Source organism: Bactrocera latifrons, unplaced genomic scaffold, assembly GCF_001853355.1.
Source record: "Bactrocera latifrons isolate USDA-ARS-PBARC rearing strain unplaced genomic scaffold, ASM185335v1 scaffold_155, whole genome shotgun sequence".
Taxonomy (NCBI): domain Eukaryota; kingdom Metazoa; phylum Arthropoda; class Insecta; order Diptera; family Tephritidae; genus Bactrocera; species Bactrocera latifrons.
Window position 1 is genome coordinate 593,380 of NW_017535019.1, and position 18,651 is coordinate 612,030.

General features: G+C 36.5%; 1 protein-coding gene across 1 annotated transcript in view; it reads right to left on the reverse strand.

The window, feature by feature from the left end:
• Window positions 1–18,651, reverse strand: part of LOC108966090 — a 158,759-nt gene that overhangs the window by 40,009 nt on the left and 100,099 nt on the right. The window contains exon 2 of the mRNA XM_018928828.1: window positions 7,680–8,371. Within this exon, the coding sequence (XP_018784373.1) occupies window positions 7,680–8,371 (692 nt within the window). The remainder of the gene's footprint in view (window positions 1–7,679; window positions 8,372–18,651) is intronic.

Here is an 18,651-nt window from a genome sequence, read left to right on the forward strand (position 1 = left end):
TGACTGTCATTTCAGTTTGATTAGTGCATGCAGCTTAGTGAAAAGGACTTTGAGAGCATGGTGGAGATACATTTATAGAGCTTAATTAATATATATTGAGTCATTGTTAGCTTTTGGTGTCAACTGTATTGCTCTTAAGCAACATTCTTTTAATTATTATTATATTCTATTCCTTCTATTTATATTTTTATTTTTTTATTTTATTTTTTTTTATAATTAATACATAATATTGGTAGTCGAGAAAGGCTTTTCGTATTTTGTCAACGTTGTCATTGCAGTCATATAACTTCAGTGCTACCTATCACATTGTGCCGTACTAAATAGCGTTAGAAAGTTGACATTTTAAGCTTCATTTAGGCAAAAACTAATTAAATTCGCGGAAGTTGCAAAAAAAGTTACAGCTGCTCAAAAATGAGTGAAAATAGTGATGAAATTTGCGATATTTTGAATGTTTTGTATAAAAAAGGGATAAATGCCACGCAAGCTACCAACTAAATCTGTGAAGTGTACGGAGATGATGCTGTATCAGTTCCTATAGCATAACAGTGGTTCGCATACTTCGGTTCTGGAAATTCGTTTGTTTAGAAATGCGAAGAGACTTTTTCGACTACCCAATAGAAATAAATATTTATCTCTTAACAAGAACTGAGTAGCATTAAACACATCTTGAAATTATATTTCATCTGTACCGACGCTTGAAATTAAATCACTTTAAAATGATTGACTTCGGTCGCAAATGCCGAAAATATCTAGCTAAAAGCCCACAATGCCAATCTCTCTCAAAGGTATGATAATAATTTTTATTTCTCTGCCTAATACTATAAATAAATAGAATCTACGAAGCGGGTAAGTAAACTCAAGTGGCGACGCTAAGCAACTAGTGGCGTCACATCAAGCTTAGTTTATATTTGCCAGCAACTCTGCGTAATAATTTGACGCAAGCAGCTGCTCTGCACATTTGCATGTATATTTACACATTCTTATATAGCTGAGGAAGCTGTCGTGTCATATTCGTTTCATGCTTAAAAGGCGTAAAATTTTCTCCCAAGCAATATTGCTTTGAGTGCAGTTATGCACACGGGCTATAACACACACACACACACACAAACGTATATACTTTGCCTTATTAATGTGCGTGTGTGTGTTTGCGCGCATATTAGTTGCTGCTCGTTAGGCGTTGAGCTGCGCAATGACCTTCACATTTTATTTAACGCCGCTTGTACATACTTACGTGCGCAAATAGTTACACACAGTTCTAAATAAATATGCTTAAGTAGATTCACCTGAACTTGCATCAAATGAATGCTTGAGCAACTTTCAAGTGGACAGCCAGGTTTAGCTGCTTTGAAGGCTGCTTCTGCTGCCCCAGGCCGTTTTTATTTGTGCTATTCTCCAAGGTCGTTATCTGCTATTCTTCTGTCTTGTATGCTCTATCCTTATAAGCATCTGCTTATTACTTCGCAGATTTCATTTTCACTTTTAAGCCGCCGAGATTGTGAAGAATTTTTAGTTATCTTAGGTATATTTTTTTGTTTCTGTGATGATGGGAGATGTGCTGTGGGAATTTGTTGGCTCATACTGCTTTTAATCTTGTTTCTATCTTTCCACTTACTGGACAGTAAGCGATTGAAATTTTACTCCTAATTCCTTTTCTTAAATTTTGATTGAAAATTTTGAATTTTTCGAAATAATAAATTATAAAATATATACTATATACCATATACGGGTAAATTATTAAAAAATAATAATAATAAAAAAATTATTTATATATTCATTTTTATTATATTTCTCTTATATCATATCCCGCTTGTTAGGCCTCTCCTCTAAAATTCTTCTTCAACCAAATACCTCTTTTATTAGTGCAAACACTTGTCAACAAACTGCTTCTTCACTTGTGTCTATTTTCACCACCTTTACCAGTTTCTCACATCATAAGCCGTGACCTAAGATATTAATTTATACAAACATATACGCTCATGATGTGGAAGATTCGTAAAGACAAACTCATCTGAGCAAGCATTTACACTTTTTCTTGCTAACTACTTATAGCAACAGCTTATACGGATTAGTAGCTTTGAAAGAACCTTCACGGTGCCAAGCGTGTTGACGATGCAACCCTCTTGTGCAAAATTTTGCTTCTATTTGTGTTCTATGAAGACGAAAATGTCTGGGTTTAATTTGTAATAACGTATGAACGTAGACGTAAATTTACGTAAATAATATAACTATGCTTCAAATAAAATACTTAGAAGTGAGAAAACTCAAACAGATTTTTTTGTAAGGCGTGGCTGCTTCTATATGCAGAAAACTGTTGGTCACGGCGTATGAGTAACATTCTATGTCTACGAGTACTTGTTCAGGGATTGTTATGTATTAAGGGATATTATAAGTTGGAAGCTTTTAAAATTATTTCAGATATTTTATTTAGTAAATATATCAATACAAATTTTATTTCACTTTTATATTGGGTAGTCAAAAAAGTGTTTTCGCATTTTGTCATTAGATGTCGTTACAGTCGCACACCTCCAGTGCTACCAATCACATTGCGTCATACCATATAGTGTTGCCAAGGCGAGATTTTAAGCTTCATATAACCAAAAACAATTTAAATAAGAAGAAGTAGGAAAAAGTTACAGCCGTTCAAAAATGAGTGAAAATAATGAAGAACTTCGTTATATTTTGAAAATTTTGTATAAAAAAGTGAAGAATGCCAGCCACCCATTAAATATGTGAAGTTTGCGGCCTTGGGGCTGTATCAGTTCGTGTAGCACAACAATGGTTTACTCGCTTCCGTTCTGGAAATTTTGATGTGAAAGATGCACCTCGCCATGGTACACCTATCGTTGAAAAATTCGATGAAATTATGGAAAAGTTTGAACCGGACCGTTACATAAGTAGCCATGACATCGCTAAGGAACTCAGCGTCCATCATCATAGGATTTTGAACCATTTAAAAAAGGTTGACTAAAAGAAGAAGATGTTTGGGTACCACATGAAGTATTTGTGAACAATTTAATGGACCGAATTAATATCTGCTATTCTTTGCTGAAACGAAACAAAATCGAGCCAATTCTGAAGCGAATGGTAACAGGAGACGAAAAGTGGATCAAATACAAAAATAATGTCTGAAAAAGATCATGGACCATTCGTGGTGAAGCTCCATAAATGGTCGAAAGGCCATGATTGGCCTCAAAGCTTATGCTGAGCATTTGCTGCGATTGGAAAGGAATCACCCACAATGAGCTGCTCCTGCCTGGACGAACGTTTGATTCTACATTTTACTGTCAACAACTGATGATATTGAAATAGGCAATCGAAAAAAAAACGACCAGAACCGATCAACATAAAGAGTCTCGTCTTCCATCAGGACAATACGCATTTTTTATGACTCGACAAAAACGGACTATCAGTTGCTTCCGCCAATGCAGAACTCTTTCAATGGAATAAAGTTGGCTTCAAGAGACGCCTGAGGAAATTACTTGTCGCAGTTTTTAGCCAAGAAACCAGAAAAATTTTAGACTGATGGAATAACGGCCCTAGCGAAAAAATGGCAAAATGTGGTTGACCAAAATAGAACACATTTGGTTCATTAAAATTCATTATATGTAAATATAAAAAAATAAGTTGAAGTTTGATAAGAAATACGAAAAGGCTTTTTCGACTACCCAATAATTGTTGATACATTATGATAACCCGCCTTAGAACTCATATAAATAACAAGCCATATGTATCTGAAGGAACTTATCTGGTTCTTCATTACTTGTTTAAAAATGCTTTTTCTTTCCAATTGGGTTTTAACATGCTATGAACTGCTTTAACATTTATTCGTTTTTAATTACGCAAACCAATATGTACTTCCATACTAACTTTCAGAACAAACTGACCGCAAGGAAGCTACTTTCAGTTATAAGAAAGCAAAAAATATTAGACAAGAAGTTGACAGAGAAAGTTTCGCGACAAACAGAATTCGACTTAATATATTAAAGCTGCTTCCAAATAATTTAGTGGTCATAAACAGCTTTTGATAGAGCCGAAGCAAAAGTAAAAAATAAAACAAAGAAAAACAGAAATCACACAAAATATTAAGCAAAAAATTTCCACTCATTTCATTTTCGTTTGCGTTTCGCTTTTTCTGTCGCAGCGCGAATTAAATTAAACTGCATATTTCATTCGCTGAACGACAGTACAGCTCATGTGTAATGAATAAATAGAGCGTCACTAATAGTGGAAGTTGACAGACAAAACGAACAAATGCAATAAATTTGTGCCGAAACAACGTGTAAATATGTGTATACAGACACACGTACTTGTTTACCAATACACAAATGAAATTGAAAGCGTTTACACAGCCGTGCAAATGCGCGTGTCGAGTGCTTTCCTGTGCAGACAATTCAAGAATCATTAATTAGAATTATTTCAGCGTACGCTGCCACATAAATAAGCTTATTATTTGAATACTGAGCCCAGTAGTAAATTATGTGGACTTAGGGCTGTGGTTTTGGTAGGTGTGTCATTTGCAGAAGACAATAAAAGGTATGAAAAAGGTTAACGAAGTTTGAGTAGCCTGCACAAATAAAGCAGTTTTTCATACAGCTACTTGATATTGAGTTAGTTTGTATCACAGCTATATGCTATAGTCATTCGATCTTAATAATATTTTCGGAGATTTTAGCCTTACCTGAGGTAATAATCCACGGCAAATTTGGTGGAGTGCACTCGTGAAATAAAAAAGTTTTGCATACAAGCACTTGACTCCCATTGTGCAGCTATACAAGCAGCTATTTGCTATAGTAGCCCGATTTAAATAATTTCTGCGAAGATTGTGGCTTTACCTTAGGCAACAATTTGTGCCAAATTTCTTGTAGATATTTTATCAAATAACACAGGTTTTCATACAACAACTTAATTTTGTTCATTCAGTTTGTATGGCAGATATATGATTTTGTGGTCCGATCTAAATGATTTCTTCGAAAATTGTGCAACTTCTTTAAAAAATAATCTGTGCTCAATTTCTTGAAGATATCTTTTCAAATGAGAGTGATTTCCATACAAGTACTTTATTTCGGCCATTTAATTTGTACGGCAGCTATATGCTTAAGTGGTCCGATATCGGCAATTCCGACAAATAAAATGCTCCTTGGGCAGAAAAAGACGCGTACAAATTTTCATATCGATATCTCAAAACCCAAGGAACTATTTCTTAAACACTTTCTGAAACACTTCCTCCAATTCAAATACTTGCAAACCACCTTCTCACCTTAAAATCCTGATAATTACCACCACTCTCACTTACGTCACCCAGTCACTACAGATACGTTCCTTCAACTGCTAGGCAACCACACATACCGCGCAAGGTCGTGTTCTTCCTCCAATACCAAGCCTTACAAATTCAAACACAAAATAATTGCTATAATACTTATTTGTACGTGTATTTTATGCCACTACTTGTACTTACACAACAAAAACTTGTTCACTCCACATTTAATATGTGTATGTGTAAGAAGCAGAATTGAAATGGTAATAGCAAATCAATAAGAAGATTTGTAAATTGGTACGCAATAAGTAGGGCAAGTTGGCAATATCGCACGCACAGTGCGTGTCACTTAATCTATTTGTGAAGCACATTACCTGGCTTGTGTGCCGAGTTGTTAGCAATCGTTTTTATGTCGAGCGCTTCAAAAGTTTTGGTTGCGTGTTACTCATACGCCCCGTGGTGTGTGATGCGTTGTGCGTTTAGGCGGTTTTTAAGCTGTAATCTGTTGTTTTTTCTTTTTTCTTGTAAAGGTGTGCCAAATGACAACGGCATTCATTTAGTTAATCAATATTGGCACACATATATACAAGAATTGGTCTATATACCATTCAGWGAAGGCATGCCTCACATTTCATTTGTATGTATTTTATGTTAGGAAACAACAAGGCGAAATATTTTATTTGTCTCTTTTAAATGATATTTAAATCTGAGAAACTAGTTCAAGAGTTTTCGGTTGGAAATTTGCATAAATTAATTCCAGCGTTTCACCATCATCCATACATGCTCTGCATTCCCCCGAATCGACTTTTCCCATTTCTTAAGGTGGAATCTGGAAGAGTTCGTGTCCTTTGATGATCTCTAGAAGCTTCCTTTTACCTAGAAATAGGAACTTTTTGGTCTATATACAATCAGATCTTAAGGTTAGGTGTCCTTTTGATGATCCCTAAGCTGTTATTAAGCTTTCTTTTGCCTACAAGTTAGAAGTTATTGGTTTATGCACAATCAAAACAACGCAAAAGTTACTTTGTGATATGTTYTGTACTGCTTATGTCTCAAACCTGAGGTGTTCCTCTTGAGTCCATTGCTTTAGGCAAACTTTGAAGGAATAGAATGGCCTGGGGCAGCTTGAGGAATTGTATTTCTGCTTGCTTTTGACTAACTCGTCTGTTTTTCATTTACTTCTATTCTCATATGAGCTAAAACACAGATATTACCCTGATTACTTGCATAATCGAACTTAAGGGGCTATACCAGTGTGACGCATGAAAAATTAGGCGTTTTTCGAGATTTTTTTTTTAAGAGAAAATACGCGATTGAATATTTTAATCTTCTTTGAACGTAATAAGGCATATTTTCAGTTATTTTAGATTTTTTTTTTTTACAAAAACGTTGAAAAATGACGGCGATATGGGCTGTCTGCGGAACAAAAAATATTAAAAATTTTATTGAAAAATATTGTCTACACATTGACCTAAGATCTTTGAAAAATATTAAAAATTAACAAAATTGCGTAATTTGGCAAAAAAAAAAAAATCGTTCTTTTAGGTTTTTTTTTAAGTGTCACAATGGTATGAGAAGTAGTAGTGGTGCACGGACAGCCTCAACTTATTATTACAGATGGCATTGACTTTTTGGCCAAAATTGGAACGAAAATCAGTCCTTAGTCACCGTAATCGCCGAATGTGGATTCCTGCGACTGGTTTTCTTTTTTACTTAACGCAGTCCGCTTCAAATTTGATCASAGGTATATGGCGTAACGCAGGAAATCATATATACTTTGACAGCAGCAAATTTTCCTACTTTTTTATTATTACTAACTAGGACAATTTAAAATATACATTAAAATATTAGAAAACCTTTACAAGAAAYATTTTTTTAATAAAACCTTAAAGCATGGGCAAATACCAGCACATACTGCAACTAAACGCTTGTGGTGAGACACACACATAAATTCAGTAAAATTAATCATTTACTTCATTAACTGAAGCCTAGAGCAAGAGCTCCAGCTGTGATGACTGTAAGCCCATGCAACATACCCACTTATCCACCAATATTTATATGCCACCTAGCACCTGATACACCCTCTTGAGCGCCCGCTTAACTTCAAGACTCATAAAGAATTTCACGACATAATTCCATGTGCCACACTTTATGCAAATCACAATGAACATCACTTAACATAACAAAGCGCTATTTCGGTGTTCTCAACTGCCACCCGCTTACCCCAAACCAGCGCTTACGCATTCACATTCCACGTAAATTCAACCACTCCAGTCATTTGCGCGCCATAAGTTTCTGCGCGACTTGAATGACGGCTCAATTGGTGGCACAACAATCATACACAGTACTTGCGCCCGCCACTCGCGGGCCGCAAAGTGAATTTTCAATAAACAAATAAATAGGAAATTGCGCAAAGTGTACTCACCACACCATCGCCAATGTGATGCACGGTGCAGGGTATATGTGCGGACGCGCCAATTTGCGTCGTCACAATTGTGGAGTTCTCCGTGCCGAAGTACATGGGCGCGGCATAGATCTCCTCCAAGCCGGCGTTGGCGCTCTCGGCTGAGCCGTCTAGCGTCGCCTCGCCGAGACTGTTGTGCTCAAGCCCACCAACACCACCACCACTAGCACCGCCGCCGAGCCCCACGCCAATTACTTTGTGCAGAGGACGCGCCAAGTGCTGTAGCTGTTGCTGTTGCTGCTGTTGTTGATGTTGATGGGTGTGCCGCTGTTGGTGTCGCTCATCAATTACATTTGCCGAATCGAAACTTGTTATGCTACTCCCACTTGTTTGATGGTATGGTTGTTGTAGATTCAGCTGCTGTTGCTGTTGTTGCTGCTGATGTTGGTGTTGGTGATACGATGAGGACGCCGAAATGGAAGAGGGCGGATAAGGCATATCTGATGAAGATGTGAAGGCGGCGCTGTAGCTGCCGTGGAAAGTGCCATGACCGGGGGCTGGCTGGGCGGGCGGCTGCGGCGCAGCTCCGTTATAATTGCTCGTCACAATGGGACCGGAAATGCCGGCTGACGCGGGCGAAATAATTAAATTTTGATTTATATTTCGGTGTAGTTCATTATTAATGTTGTCCTGCGTAACGTACGATGTGAGACCTGCAAAAGAGAGCGTAGCCATGAAAAAAGACTGAGTGAGTGAGTGAGCATAATGAATAGGCATAGAATAATAAATAAATGTTTGCGGAAATTTGACCAAGTACTTAAGTCAAATGAATATGACAAGTGAAGAATTATATCGAAATATATTAATTAAAGCATTTATGTGTATTTGATGGTTGGTCATGCTTTTGCCGCTCATGTTGATTTGCTGCTGACTCGCACGCACGCACATTACAATTTAATTGCCATGTTTATTGTTGCCGTGCCGTGGGTGGTCCAAACTAAAGATTGCTTTTAGCATAAATTTAGCAATTAATTTTGTGCGACTTCTCCTAATCCAGCGCTTTACTGCCGACACTGCGTGAGATTTTGTAAGGAAACCGTCATACGCAGTTGACTCGCCAAAATAATGCATACTTATAGTTTGCTATGGAGCATAAGCATTACTTAAGTGAATATCGTTTATAATTACTTCCGGTTGTCAAATAAACCAGTATACGAAACGCTATCATATGGAAGCGGGAACCTTTTAAATATGTAAGAAAAACAAGAAAAAAAGGTTATACCCTAATATACCCTTCACAGGTGCATTTCTTTTTTTTTCATGATATTTACCCAAAGTTGCCCATATATGAACTTGGTTTTGATGGGTCGGTTTGTATGGCAGTCCGACCTTAACAATTGCGAATCTTGGGCAATAATCAATGCTAAATTTCAAGAAATAATTTTGATTTTCAATTTGTATGGCAGGTTTTGTTATCCGATCTGCAAAATTTCTTCAACTATTGTAGCGTTGCCTTAGAGAATAAATACCTCAAATTTGCAGAATATATCTCGTTAACTGAAAAAGTCTCCAATGCAAACATTTAACTCCGACCGTTCAGTTTGTATGGAAGCCATATGTTATAGTTAACCGATCTAAACAATTTTTTCAGAGATTACATTGTTGTCTTAGAAAATAACTTGTGTCAACTTTAGTGAAGATACATTGTCAAATGTGAAAGTTTTCCATACAAGAACTTGATTCCGATCGTTCAGTTTATATGGCAGCTATATGTTATAGTAGTCCGATATCGACAGTTCCGATAAGTGAGTAGCTTCTTGAAGAGAAAATGGTGTTTGCAAAATTTCAAAACGATATCTTAAAAACTGAGGGCCTAGTTCGTATATATACAGACAGACGGACAGACAGACAGACGGACATGGCTAAATCGAATCAGCTCARCATACTGATCATTTATGTATATACTTTATAGGGTCTCCGACGCTTTCTTCTGGGTGTTACAAACTTTGTGACAAAATTAATATACCCTGTTCAGGGTATATATATATTTTTGCAGATTATTCAGACTGCGAAGAGCGAACTTATTGAGAAGCTGCCATCTGTTTAAAGTTTAATTCAATGAAAGTCCAATAAAAATGTTAAAATAATAAACATTCAAAATACATAAATGGTTTGGCTAAAATTTTTTGGACAGAGTTGCCACCTGTTTCATTTCTTATGCGAAAAATTACATGATAAGGAAACATTAACAAAGCAATATGGGCATAAAACAGTGTATAATAAAAATTTATTTATTTTTTGGAAAAGAGTTGCCACCTAAATGCAAATATTAAATCACCAAAAAAAATTGAAACAATAGAAATAGAACAAACTGGGCATGAAATAGAGTTCAACAAAAAATTATTTTTTGCAGAAAGGTTGCCACCTGTTTAAAAATACTAAATCGGTAAAATAAAAGAAAGAATTTTAATAAAAGCATTTGCAGATCTAGTAAGGTTAAGAAAAATATTTTTTAAATTTTGGCAAACCTTGCCACTAATATAATTAAAATAAAAGAAAATATTAAATCAAGTGTTAAAAATATCGTCCCAATTGCTTTAATGTTAATTGGTCGCTGTTGAAACATAAAGTGCCTTATTCTTACAAAACACTTGAGTTCATTCCATAGAGACATCGCAATGAAGAAAAGTATTTGAGGGATGTTTGCAGCAAATAAACACAATCTAAGGAAGCTTTATCACGAATATCTCGTTCCAAATATAATTAATTTATGTGCCAAAAAGGCTTAAACTCCTACAAATTAAACACTATAAAGCCGTGTTTGCTTGGGAATTTTTATTGACATATACATATATACTTATACTAGTATACGAGTATATGTATTTAACCCTTTAAGCACCTCCACACAAATGCGCTTAAACTTAAGCCCAGCCCCTTCACGCCACATTAACATGGCAAATTAAACATTTCTTATTGCCAGTTCCGGCACTTTCGCCTCTGTGTTAATGTGATTATAATGTCAGCCGAAATTATTCACACATACCCACAGCTGTCATGCCACTTTTTCGCAAACTGCGCAGTCAGCAAGGCAGTTGAAAAGGGGCCAAGCAGCAAGTGGGCTATCTGCTGGAAAGCGCCCACTTTGTTTTTAGCATAAACATTTAATTTTTAGCACCTAACATCTTCACCGACGCTCACCCACACACCCCACCCCTTCACCTTTACTATATATGATTTATGTACATGTGAGCGCACACGAGCTGCTTTGCTGTGCTAATATGCATGTAAACCCGGCTTTATGTTCGTGTTTTTTTATTATAGTAGCATGTGTGTATGTATAAATTTATGTGCTCTTTCTGAATTTAAGTGTGTGCAACATTATGTTTATGCTAATTTTCTCACAGCTTTTGACGCTGTCTCTGCCGCAGCCTCTGCTGCTAAGAGCACAACTCCCATGCATATGTTTGCAGAAGCGCGCTTGTGTGGCTGTGTATCAACCTGCCACACAGGATTCATAAGAACGGAACTTTTCATGCATATCCGCCTTCAAATTCATTTGCTTAACATATGCATATGTATGTGTTAAGCTTTTGTGTGGCCTGGTGGTTTTGGCTAAGTCAGGTTATTAAAGTATTTTGGTAGACCAGGCGTATGAGTAATTATATTAGTTTTTTCCTGTGTGGGGATTTTTGGGTAACAATTTATTTAAAAGTGTTATGCTGGTCCACTGCTTTGTTGTTTATTTACTTCAATATATTGTTGATATTGGGAGTTGTAAGAAGAAGCAGTAACTTATAAAATGATAGTGGTGAAAACAAACAATTGGATTTTTTATTTTATTATCGTGAGAAATCGATATGAAATTTTGTATATCTACTTTTCTCTCCATGAAACTATATATATGTTGGTACTGACAATATCGGATCATGATAGCACATGGCCAACATACAAGCTATAGGACCAAAATTAAGGTCGTCTATGGAAAACTTCTACATTTAAACATATATATATATATATTTGGCACGAATTATTTCCTAACATAACAAAGTAATATTCGAAGAAATTGTTCAGATCAGACTACTATACATACATACATAGTAAACAGCAAAAACTAAGTTCTTATGCGGAGAACTTTTTTAGTTAACGAAATATTTTCAGCAAATTTGGCACATATCATTATCACAAAAAAAAAAAAACAAAAACAAAAATAAAAAAAAACTAGGTAATATTTTAAAATATTTTGTACATCACACCGCTATTGTTTATAGCCGTCATACATAATAAACGGCAAAAATTAAGTTCTTATATGGAAAACTTTTTTATTTAATAAGGTATCTTCAGGAAATTTGGCAATAATAATTGCTTTAGAGAATAGGGCAATACCTTAAGAAATTGTTCAGATCGAACAACTATAGCATATAGCTGTCAAAGATTTTTTTTATATCCAAAATAAAAAAAAAAAATTTTGTTGATAACTGATAGAAATCCATTAAATGCTTTCCCCTCTTTATAATTGGCTGCAATTTTAATTAAAATATCTACTGAAATATGCGTCCAATTTCATATTTTATATGAAAAGGTTAAAAAATACTTGACGTTTTTCTTAGTCAATTTTCTCATAAACTTACTAACAACGATAAGCCTTTGGGGAAATAATAACTGTATCAACTAAACTTTTACAAAATTTTTCACTTTTCGTTACATGCTCTATGTATGTATGTTCCTATGAGATATTAAAGTACATTCTACCTTTAATTATAGCACTTAGCTATGCTACAAAATATGATAAAATACTGTCTGATGGCTACATAAATTAACAAACGCCAACAACAGAAACAAAAAATTATGGTTTTACTGATAAATAAGGCTGGCTAATGAACATCCGCCCAACCGACATGCCGCACAACCAGTGACTCATAAATAAGACTAATAGGAAAATAATTACATTGCATGTAGTATAGTAGAATTTTACGTTTATACGTACATACTTTTTAACGCACATCAGCATTATGTATAACTATGGTGTCATAAATGTGCGTGTTAAAATTTTGTATGTGACACAGCTCAGTTAGTTCCGAATACACATATTCATATTGCTTTGTATTTTACAACCCACCGTATGTATCGCGCATATGGCATATACATATGTGCATTTATTGGTGTTTGTAGCATCAAAAATTTACAGAACGGTATTTTTGTTTAACACAGCTAATGGCTTGAAGCCGTAATTAGCCGAATTGACAGCGCTGATAGTACTTAATCAACCTAAAATTGGTCATCAGTTTGCTTTCTTTCAAAATAAGGGGGACTATTAGCATGGCTGACCTACATTTGTATTAACTGTAAGCCTTACTGCTAAACATTGTATATATTTAAATACGTGCATGCAGGCCATTAATTGAGACGACTTTGTGGGCAAGCCGATAATATAGTAATAAGGTATAATAACATGACCGAGTATCAGTCAATTTTGAGCAAATTAGTATATAATTTATTAGTTGCTTTACAACAACAGACACATAAAATTATATTTAAACGGTGAACGGGGTATACTAAAAAAGTCACGGAGTTTGTAACACTCGAAAACTGAGGAGTGCCTATTAAGTATGTATAAAGAGTAATCCATTTCGATGTTCCCTACTTGTTTAGAGGAAGAACATGGCAGCTTGCCACGACTCACGCATGTTCTGTCAGAAAAAGGCTTTTGAAAAAGGTGAATTAAGTCTATATATACGCATAATAGTCTCAGAGTTTTGAAAATATCTCTCTGGTACTTTACACGTATAGTCAAGAAGCTGCCTATTTATCGTAACCGCCAATATCTGGCCACCATAGAATCTAGCTGTCATATAAACTGGGCAATTGAAGTCAAGTTGTTGCGTGGAAAACATTTCATTAAACAAGATGTTTCCACGGAATCTGCACAAATTTGAAGGATTTTTTTTTTAAATCGAACACTACAGCATGTAGCTGCCGTACAAACTAAACGCTGAAGATGAAGCTTTTGAATGTAGACTTGCATTAAGACTTCGGTGCAACCAAAGTTCTTTTATTTTAGTATTTGAACACGGCTAGTTATTCAAAAAACATTAAAAAAAGTGAAAGTAAGAGTACAAAAGTTAACGATAAATTATAATGCAATTATATATAAAACCACATATTTTCGTGATTCTACCTTACCACATGTAAGTATGTACAAAAATTTACCACAGCCAGGCTACATAAGAATACACACGTTTGTGTATTAAGTATCACTTAGCCTAACAGAGGTCAACTTGCAAGTCACTTGACCCATTCTATATTTATTATTTATGTAATTATGTACCAGTGTTGGAGGAACGCTAGGATGGGCAGCACTGAGGGCCTAACTCTATAATTGAGATATCATTTTGTCAAAGATTATATACAATCAAATAAAAAATTATATTCCCCTATTTGACTAAGTCCATTATTTTCAATCATGTTCGATACTAAAACCACCAAACATATTATAATATTTTTTTAATTAAGGCTATTCATACATGGACTAATATAAGTGCTAAAGACGTAAAGAGAGGGCTTACATTATAAGAATGATTATAATGGTGTTAAGGCAAGGTTAAGTTAAGATATGTGGATGATTCCTTAGCATGGCGAAAGAGGACACTTCAACTGTTACGTAAAAACCTTTGTGACGACAGAAGAAGCCCACATGTAGTGGATATCACCTAGCGGCAAAAAGCCTTGACCCTTTCATAATCTCTTAGATACTTTAACGTTATTTCCATGATTTTACTTGGATATGGCATGAGACCCGAAGAGGTTTCCCTTGATCCACCAAAGCATATCCGGCATATTTTCAGGAGCTTGAAAAGAGGTGATGTTAACTCGTATTCTTTCAAACAACTGGTATCTGGTAAGATGTTCAATTCTATCGCAGGAATCGCTATCGGACAGGATTCAATTAGAGCTATTATAACCATTGAAAACTAGACTTTCGGTTAGGTTATGTTAATCTAGTACGCCAATAAGCCACGCATAGACCAGTTTGATCCTTTGCGATACCACATGGAGTTCACTTGCTCAGTCCAAGAGGAGTAGTCAACGTTTAGGATGCCTGCTCTTGACGCGAATTTTAACAGACACTGCGGTCTCATTGTCGAAACCTTCTCCAGTGTATCATACTAGAGCAATCTCAGGTGCTTACAGCGTAGGCTTGCCAATGCGAGACATGCGCACAAAAGATGCTTCATTGTTACCCTGATGACCTAGTCTATGGTTTTCCTGCAGTCTTCTGGATCTGTCAGCCACGGACGGGCGTATGTCGCCACCAGACCAGTTAGTATTCCCGTCATATTCCTACAGTCTACTCTATCGAGTGCCAATAGGAATTTTGTATACTTTTCCAAGTTTCACCCAGGAAGCTCATTCCCTCGGATTTTGAATTTTTTCACAAACTGAACTTCGCTGAGAGCGAAGAGTTCGCTACACCTTTTACGATTTTCTCAGTGCCATAAGAACTATGCTGCTAATAAACTGAACAGACCTAACAGGCCAGTAATGAACTACCAGTTCAGCTGTTATTGAGACTGAAGTAGCTACTCTAGCATGCTCAGCGCTGCAGTTTACTGAAATACCGACTATCGTTAGCAACCCAAACCTGTTTTACCATGTATTAACTCAATGTTAGCGTTAAGGAGTCTAGACAGCCATTGACTAGTCTTGAGCGAACAGTCAGCATAGCCACCACTCTAAAGGAGCGTGCACTCCGCCGGAGTAGAACTACTGCTATCTTTATGGCAACCACCTCGACCTTGTAGACACTGCAGTTGTCAGGAAGTTCAAACCAGGAGATAAGGGAAGGTCTACATTTTTATTATTTGGTAGAAGTGCGTGGTTATTATGTTGAATACAAGAATCTCAAGAAAGCCAAGGATCAATCAGCTTTAAGAAATTAACTGAGATTCTTTCTGGCGTATATGAGAAAAATAGATGAAATTTAAAAAAAAAAAAAATTTTTCATAATTTTTTATCTTTAAATACTAATGTCGGTATAACTATATTAAACTAAATTTGGAGGAAAAATATTTACATATTTCCGTAAATATAATAACATTTCAGAATTCAAAACAATATAACGTTAAAGAATAATCTGATACACACTACAAACAGTTACCTTGTCCCACTCTTCCTGATAGAAATAAAAATTATTCCATTGAAATTCGTAGCAATGTAATGCCACACTACACGACTACATGTGTCAGTTGAGAGTAAATAACATAGCGGCAATCTCAACGAACCACAAAAAACAATTACAACAGCAATATGCATGAGTGCCAGCGGCAACGAGATAGCAAATAAAGTTTCGCAGCGCCAACACGCTTTCCATTGTCAACAACGGCAACTGCTGCGACAACAAATTTGCCGAATTACGACAAATTCTTGAGTGTTGCCGTAGCCTTTCACACACACCTGCTCGGCCGGCACACTGCATGCGAATATGCGTGCGCCGATGCAAATGTAAATGCAAGCGATTTTATGCCACACAGAACACATACAATGTAAACATGCGCCTGTGTGCGTGCGCGCTCATGTGAGACATACGTGAGGCAGGCGAAACTTTCATGGTAGACCATACTAATGGGAGAAGAGGTGTGAAAAAAGTCGGAAAAAGTTTGCAACTGCGGCAAGCATCAAGTTGGTGTGAGTAAGCAAATTGTGAGTGCTAACGGTATATGTGTGTGTCTGTGTGCGGACTTGCATTCGTATTTGCACTGTGCACTGCAAAAGCACTGATACTAAATTGATAGCGACGGCACAAATATATGGCAAGCACAAAATTTAATTACAATACACGCTGCACCCACACACTCACCCACACACGCGCGGTGCGTGATGCGAAGACTTTCGAAAAATACAAAAAACATTCGAGCAGCACTCTGGAGCGCTAACTTTATTTGTTGCAGGCAGCGTATTAAAAAGCGGTGGCCAGGGCACAGGTAGTTTGTGCGCTTAAAAAGTAACGGCAAATAGTTTCTGTGCTGCAAGTTGAAATCGAAGAGCATATTACACACGCACACACACACAACATTGGTGGAATATCAAATGTACTTTTGCCGTATAACAAATACAGCACGCCTGCCAGCGCTGCAGCCGCTCGAAATGCCCCAAAGTGTGAGTGTAACGTTAAAAATTCTTCAGTAAGCTTTATGGATGAAAACTGAGCACTCCAAAAAAGAAGAGAAAAGTGCGACACCATAAAAGTGCAGTCACGTATAAATGTGGTGAGAGCGTAAGCCAGACAGTTGTTATTGCTTTTTGTAGACATTTTCATGCGGAACAAAAGTTATTGGTGTTGCATGTGGAACAGTTGCCACCAGTGTAACTGTATTCGTAATTGTGCAAAAACTTCATACCTTATTGTTGTTGTCATAAATTTGCACCTTTCCATTGCAGTTTTAACACTTCGTCTCCGCTGTTTCAACGATAACGATTGAGGTGAGGGTGGGATCGAGTGAATGGGAATTGGTCGCCTCAAACTGGTGACCACTTACTTAGTGTTAGTTAGAGTGTGACCTCATATTTAGACCTTAAAAGCCTATTTAATTTAATTAGATATCAAATAGAGAGATCTGACTTACAAATTGTTGAATCTTTAAATGGCAATTTAGTTGGTGCGTTCTTAGCTTAAAGACTTTGTTATTGATGTGGCATTTGGGAGCAACTGGTCGATAATGCCCTCCATAAGTGCATCCATTATAACATAAAATTGTGGAATAAATCTTTATCTTGCCGTTGATGGGTCAGTTTATATGACAGCTATATACTATATTGGTCTGCTCACTGTAGTTCCAAGCAGCTTCTTTGATTGGAAAGGACAGCTTATCTCTAAAACAGAGAGAATAATTCGCGTTTATATAAACGGGCGGACGGACAGAGTGTTTCGACTCAGATTGTCATGCCGATTATTTATATATAACAGGTGATCCAAGTAGATGTATTCTATCCATTTAGTTTTTTTCTACAGATCACACATGCCATGTGTCAAACTGTATGAGCCATTGATTAAGTGAAATTTAGGGCCTTAGAAAGCTGTGTGTACAATGGTTGCCGCACTCGCTAACAATGGAACAAAAACATACTCAAATGCGACTTTCTCAGCAACATTTATAGCATTCTAAAAAAGATGAAGTTTATCTTGTGCGTCGATTCATCACGTGAAAAAAAATTCTTGAAAAATACCCGGTTTGCAGAAGAAAAAAATCCTTTTTCATCAGGACAATGCACTGTGTCACAAGAGCATTTTGACAATGGCTAAAATCCATGAATTATAGTTCGAATTGTTGGAGCATCCATCGTATTCACCAGATTTGGCCCTCAGCGACTTCCATTCGTTTCCAAAACTTAAAAACTGTATCCGTGGCAAGCGCTTTTCATCAAATGAAAAGGTCATAATGGCTGCTGAAGCGTATTTGCAGACCTTCGGGATTCTCACTTCAGGGATGGAATCCACAGATGGAATGATGCTCCAACCATCCAATGTTGATCCAACGGAGTGTGTTAGTATTCGAGGAGGAATAATAAAGTGTATTTTGCATCATAAATTTGTGTTTTTCTTATCAAACGACAAAACTGCAAATGATACCAGTGAGAGCGTAAACATCAATGGCTATATCGCGCTATAATACCTTCGGTTTGGTGCCTGAATTTGAAGCTCGTGATCTCGGCTACTTTTGATTACAACAAGGCGGCGCCGTTAGCAACACAACACTTCAATGAATAGATTTATTGAGAGAAAACTTCGCTGAGCAGATATTTTTACATTTTGGGCCGGTTGATTGGCCACCAAGATCGTGTTATATCACACAATTAGATTTTTTTTTTGTAGGAAGTCTATATATATCTATATATATATACAAGTCGAGGACTTGTTCAAGTATTCCCACTGGTAACTGACGAACGACAGGCGTGTTGTTTTGCTCCCAGGCTTGAATTAAAGCGGGGTTGTGCGCAT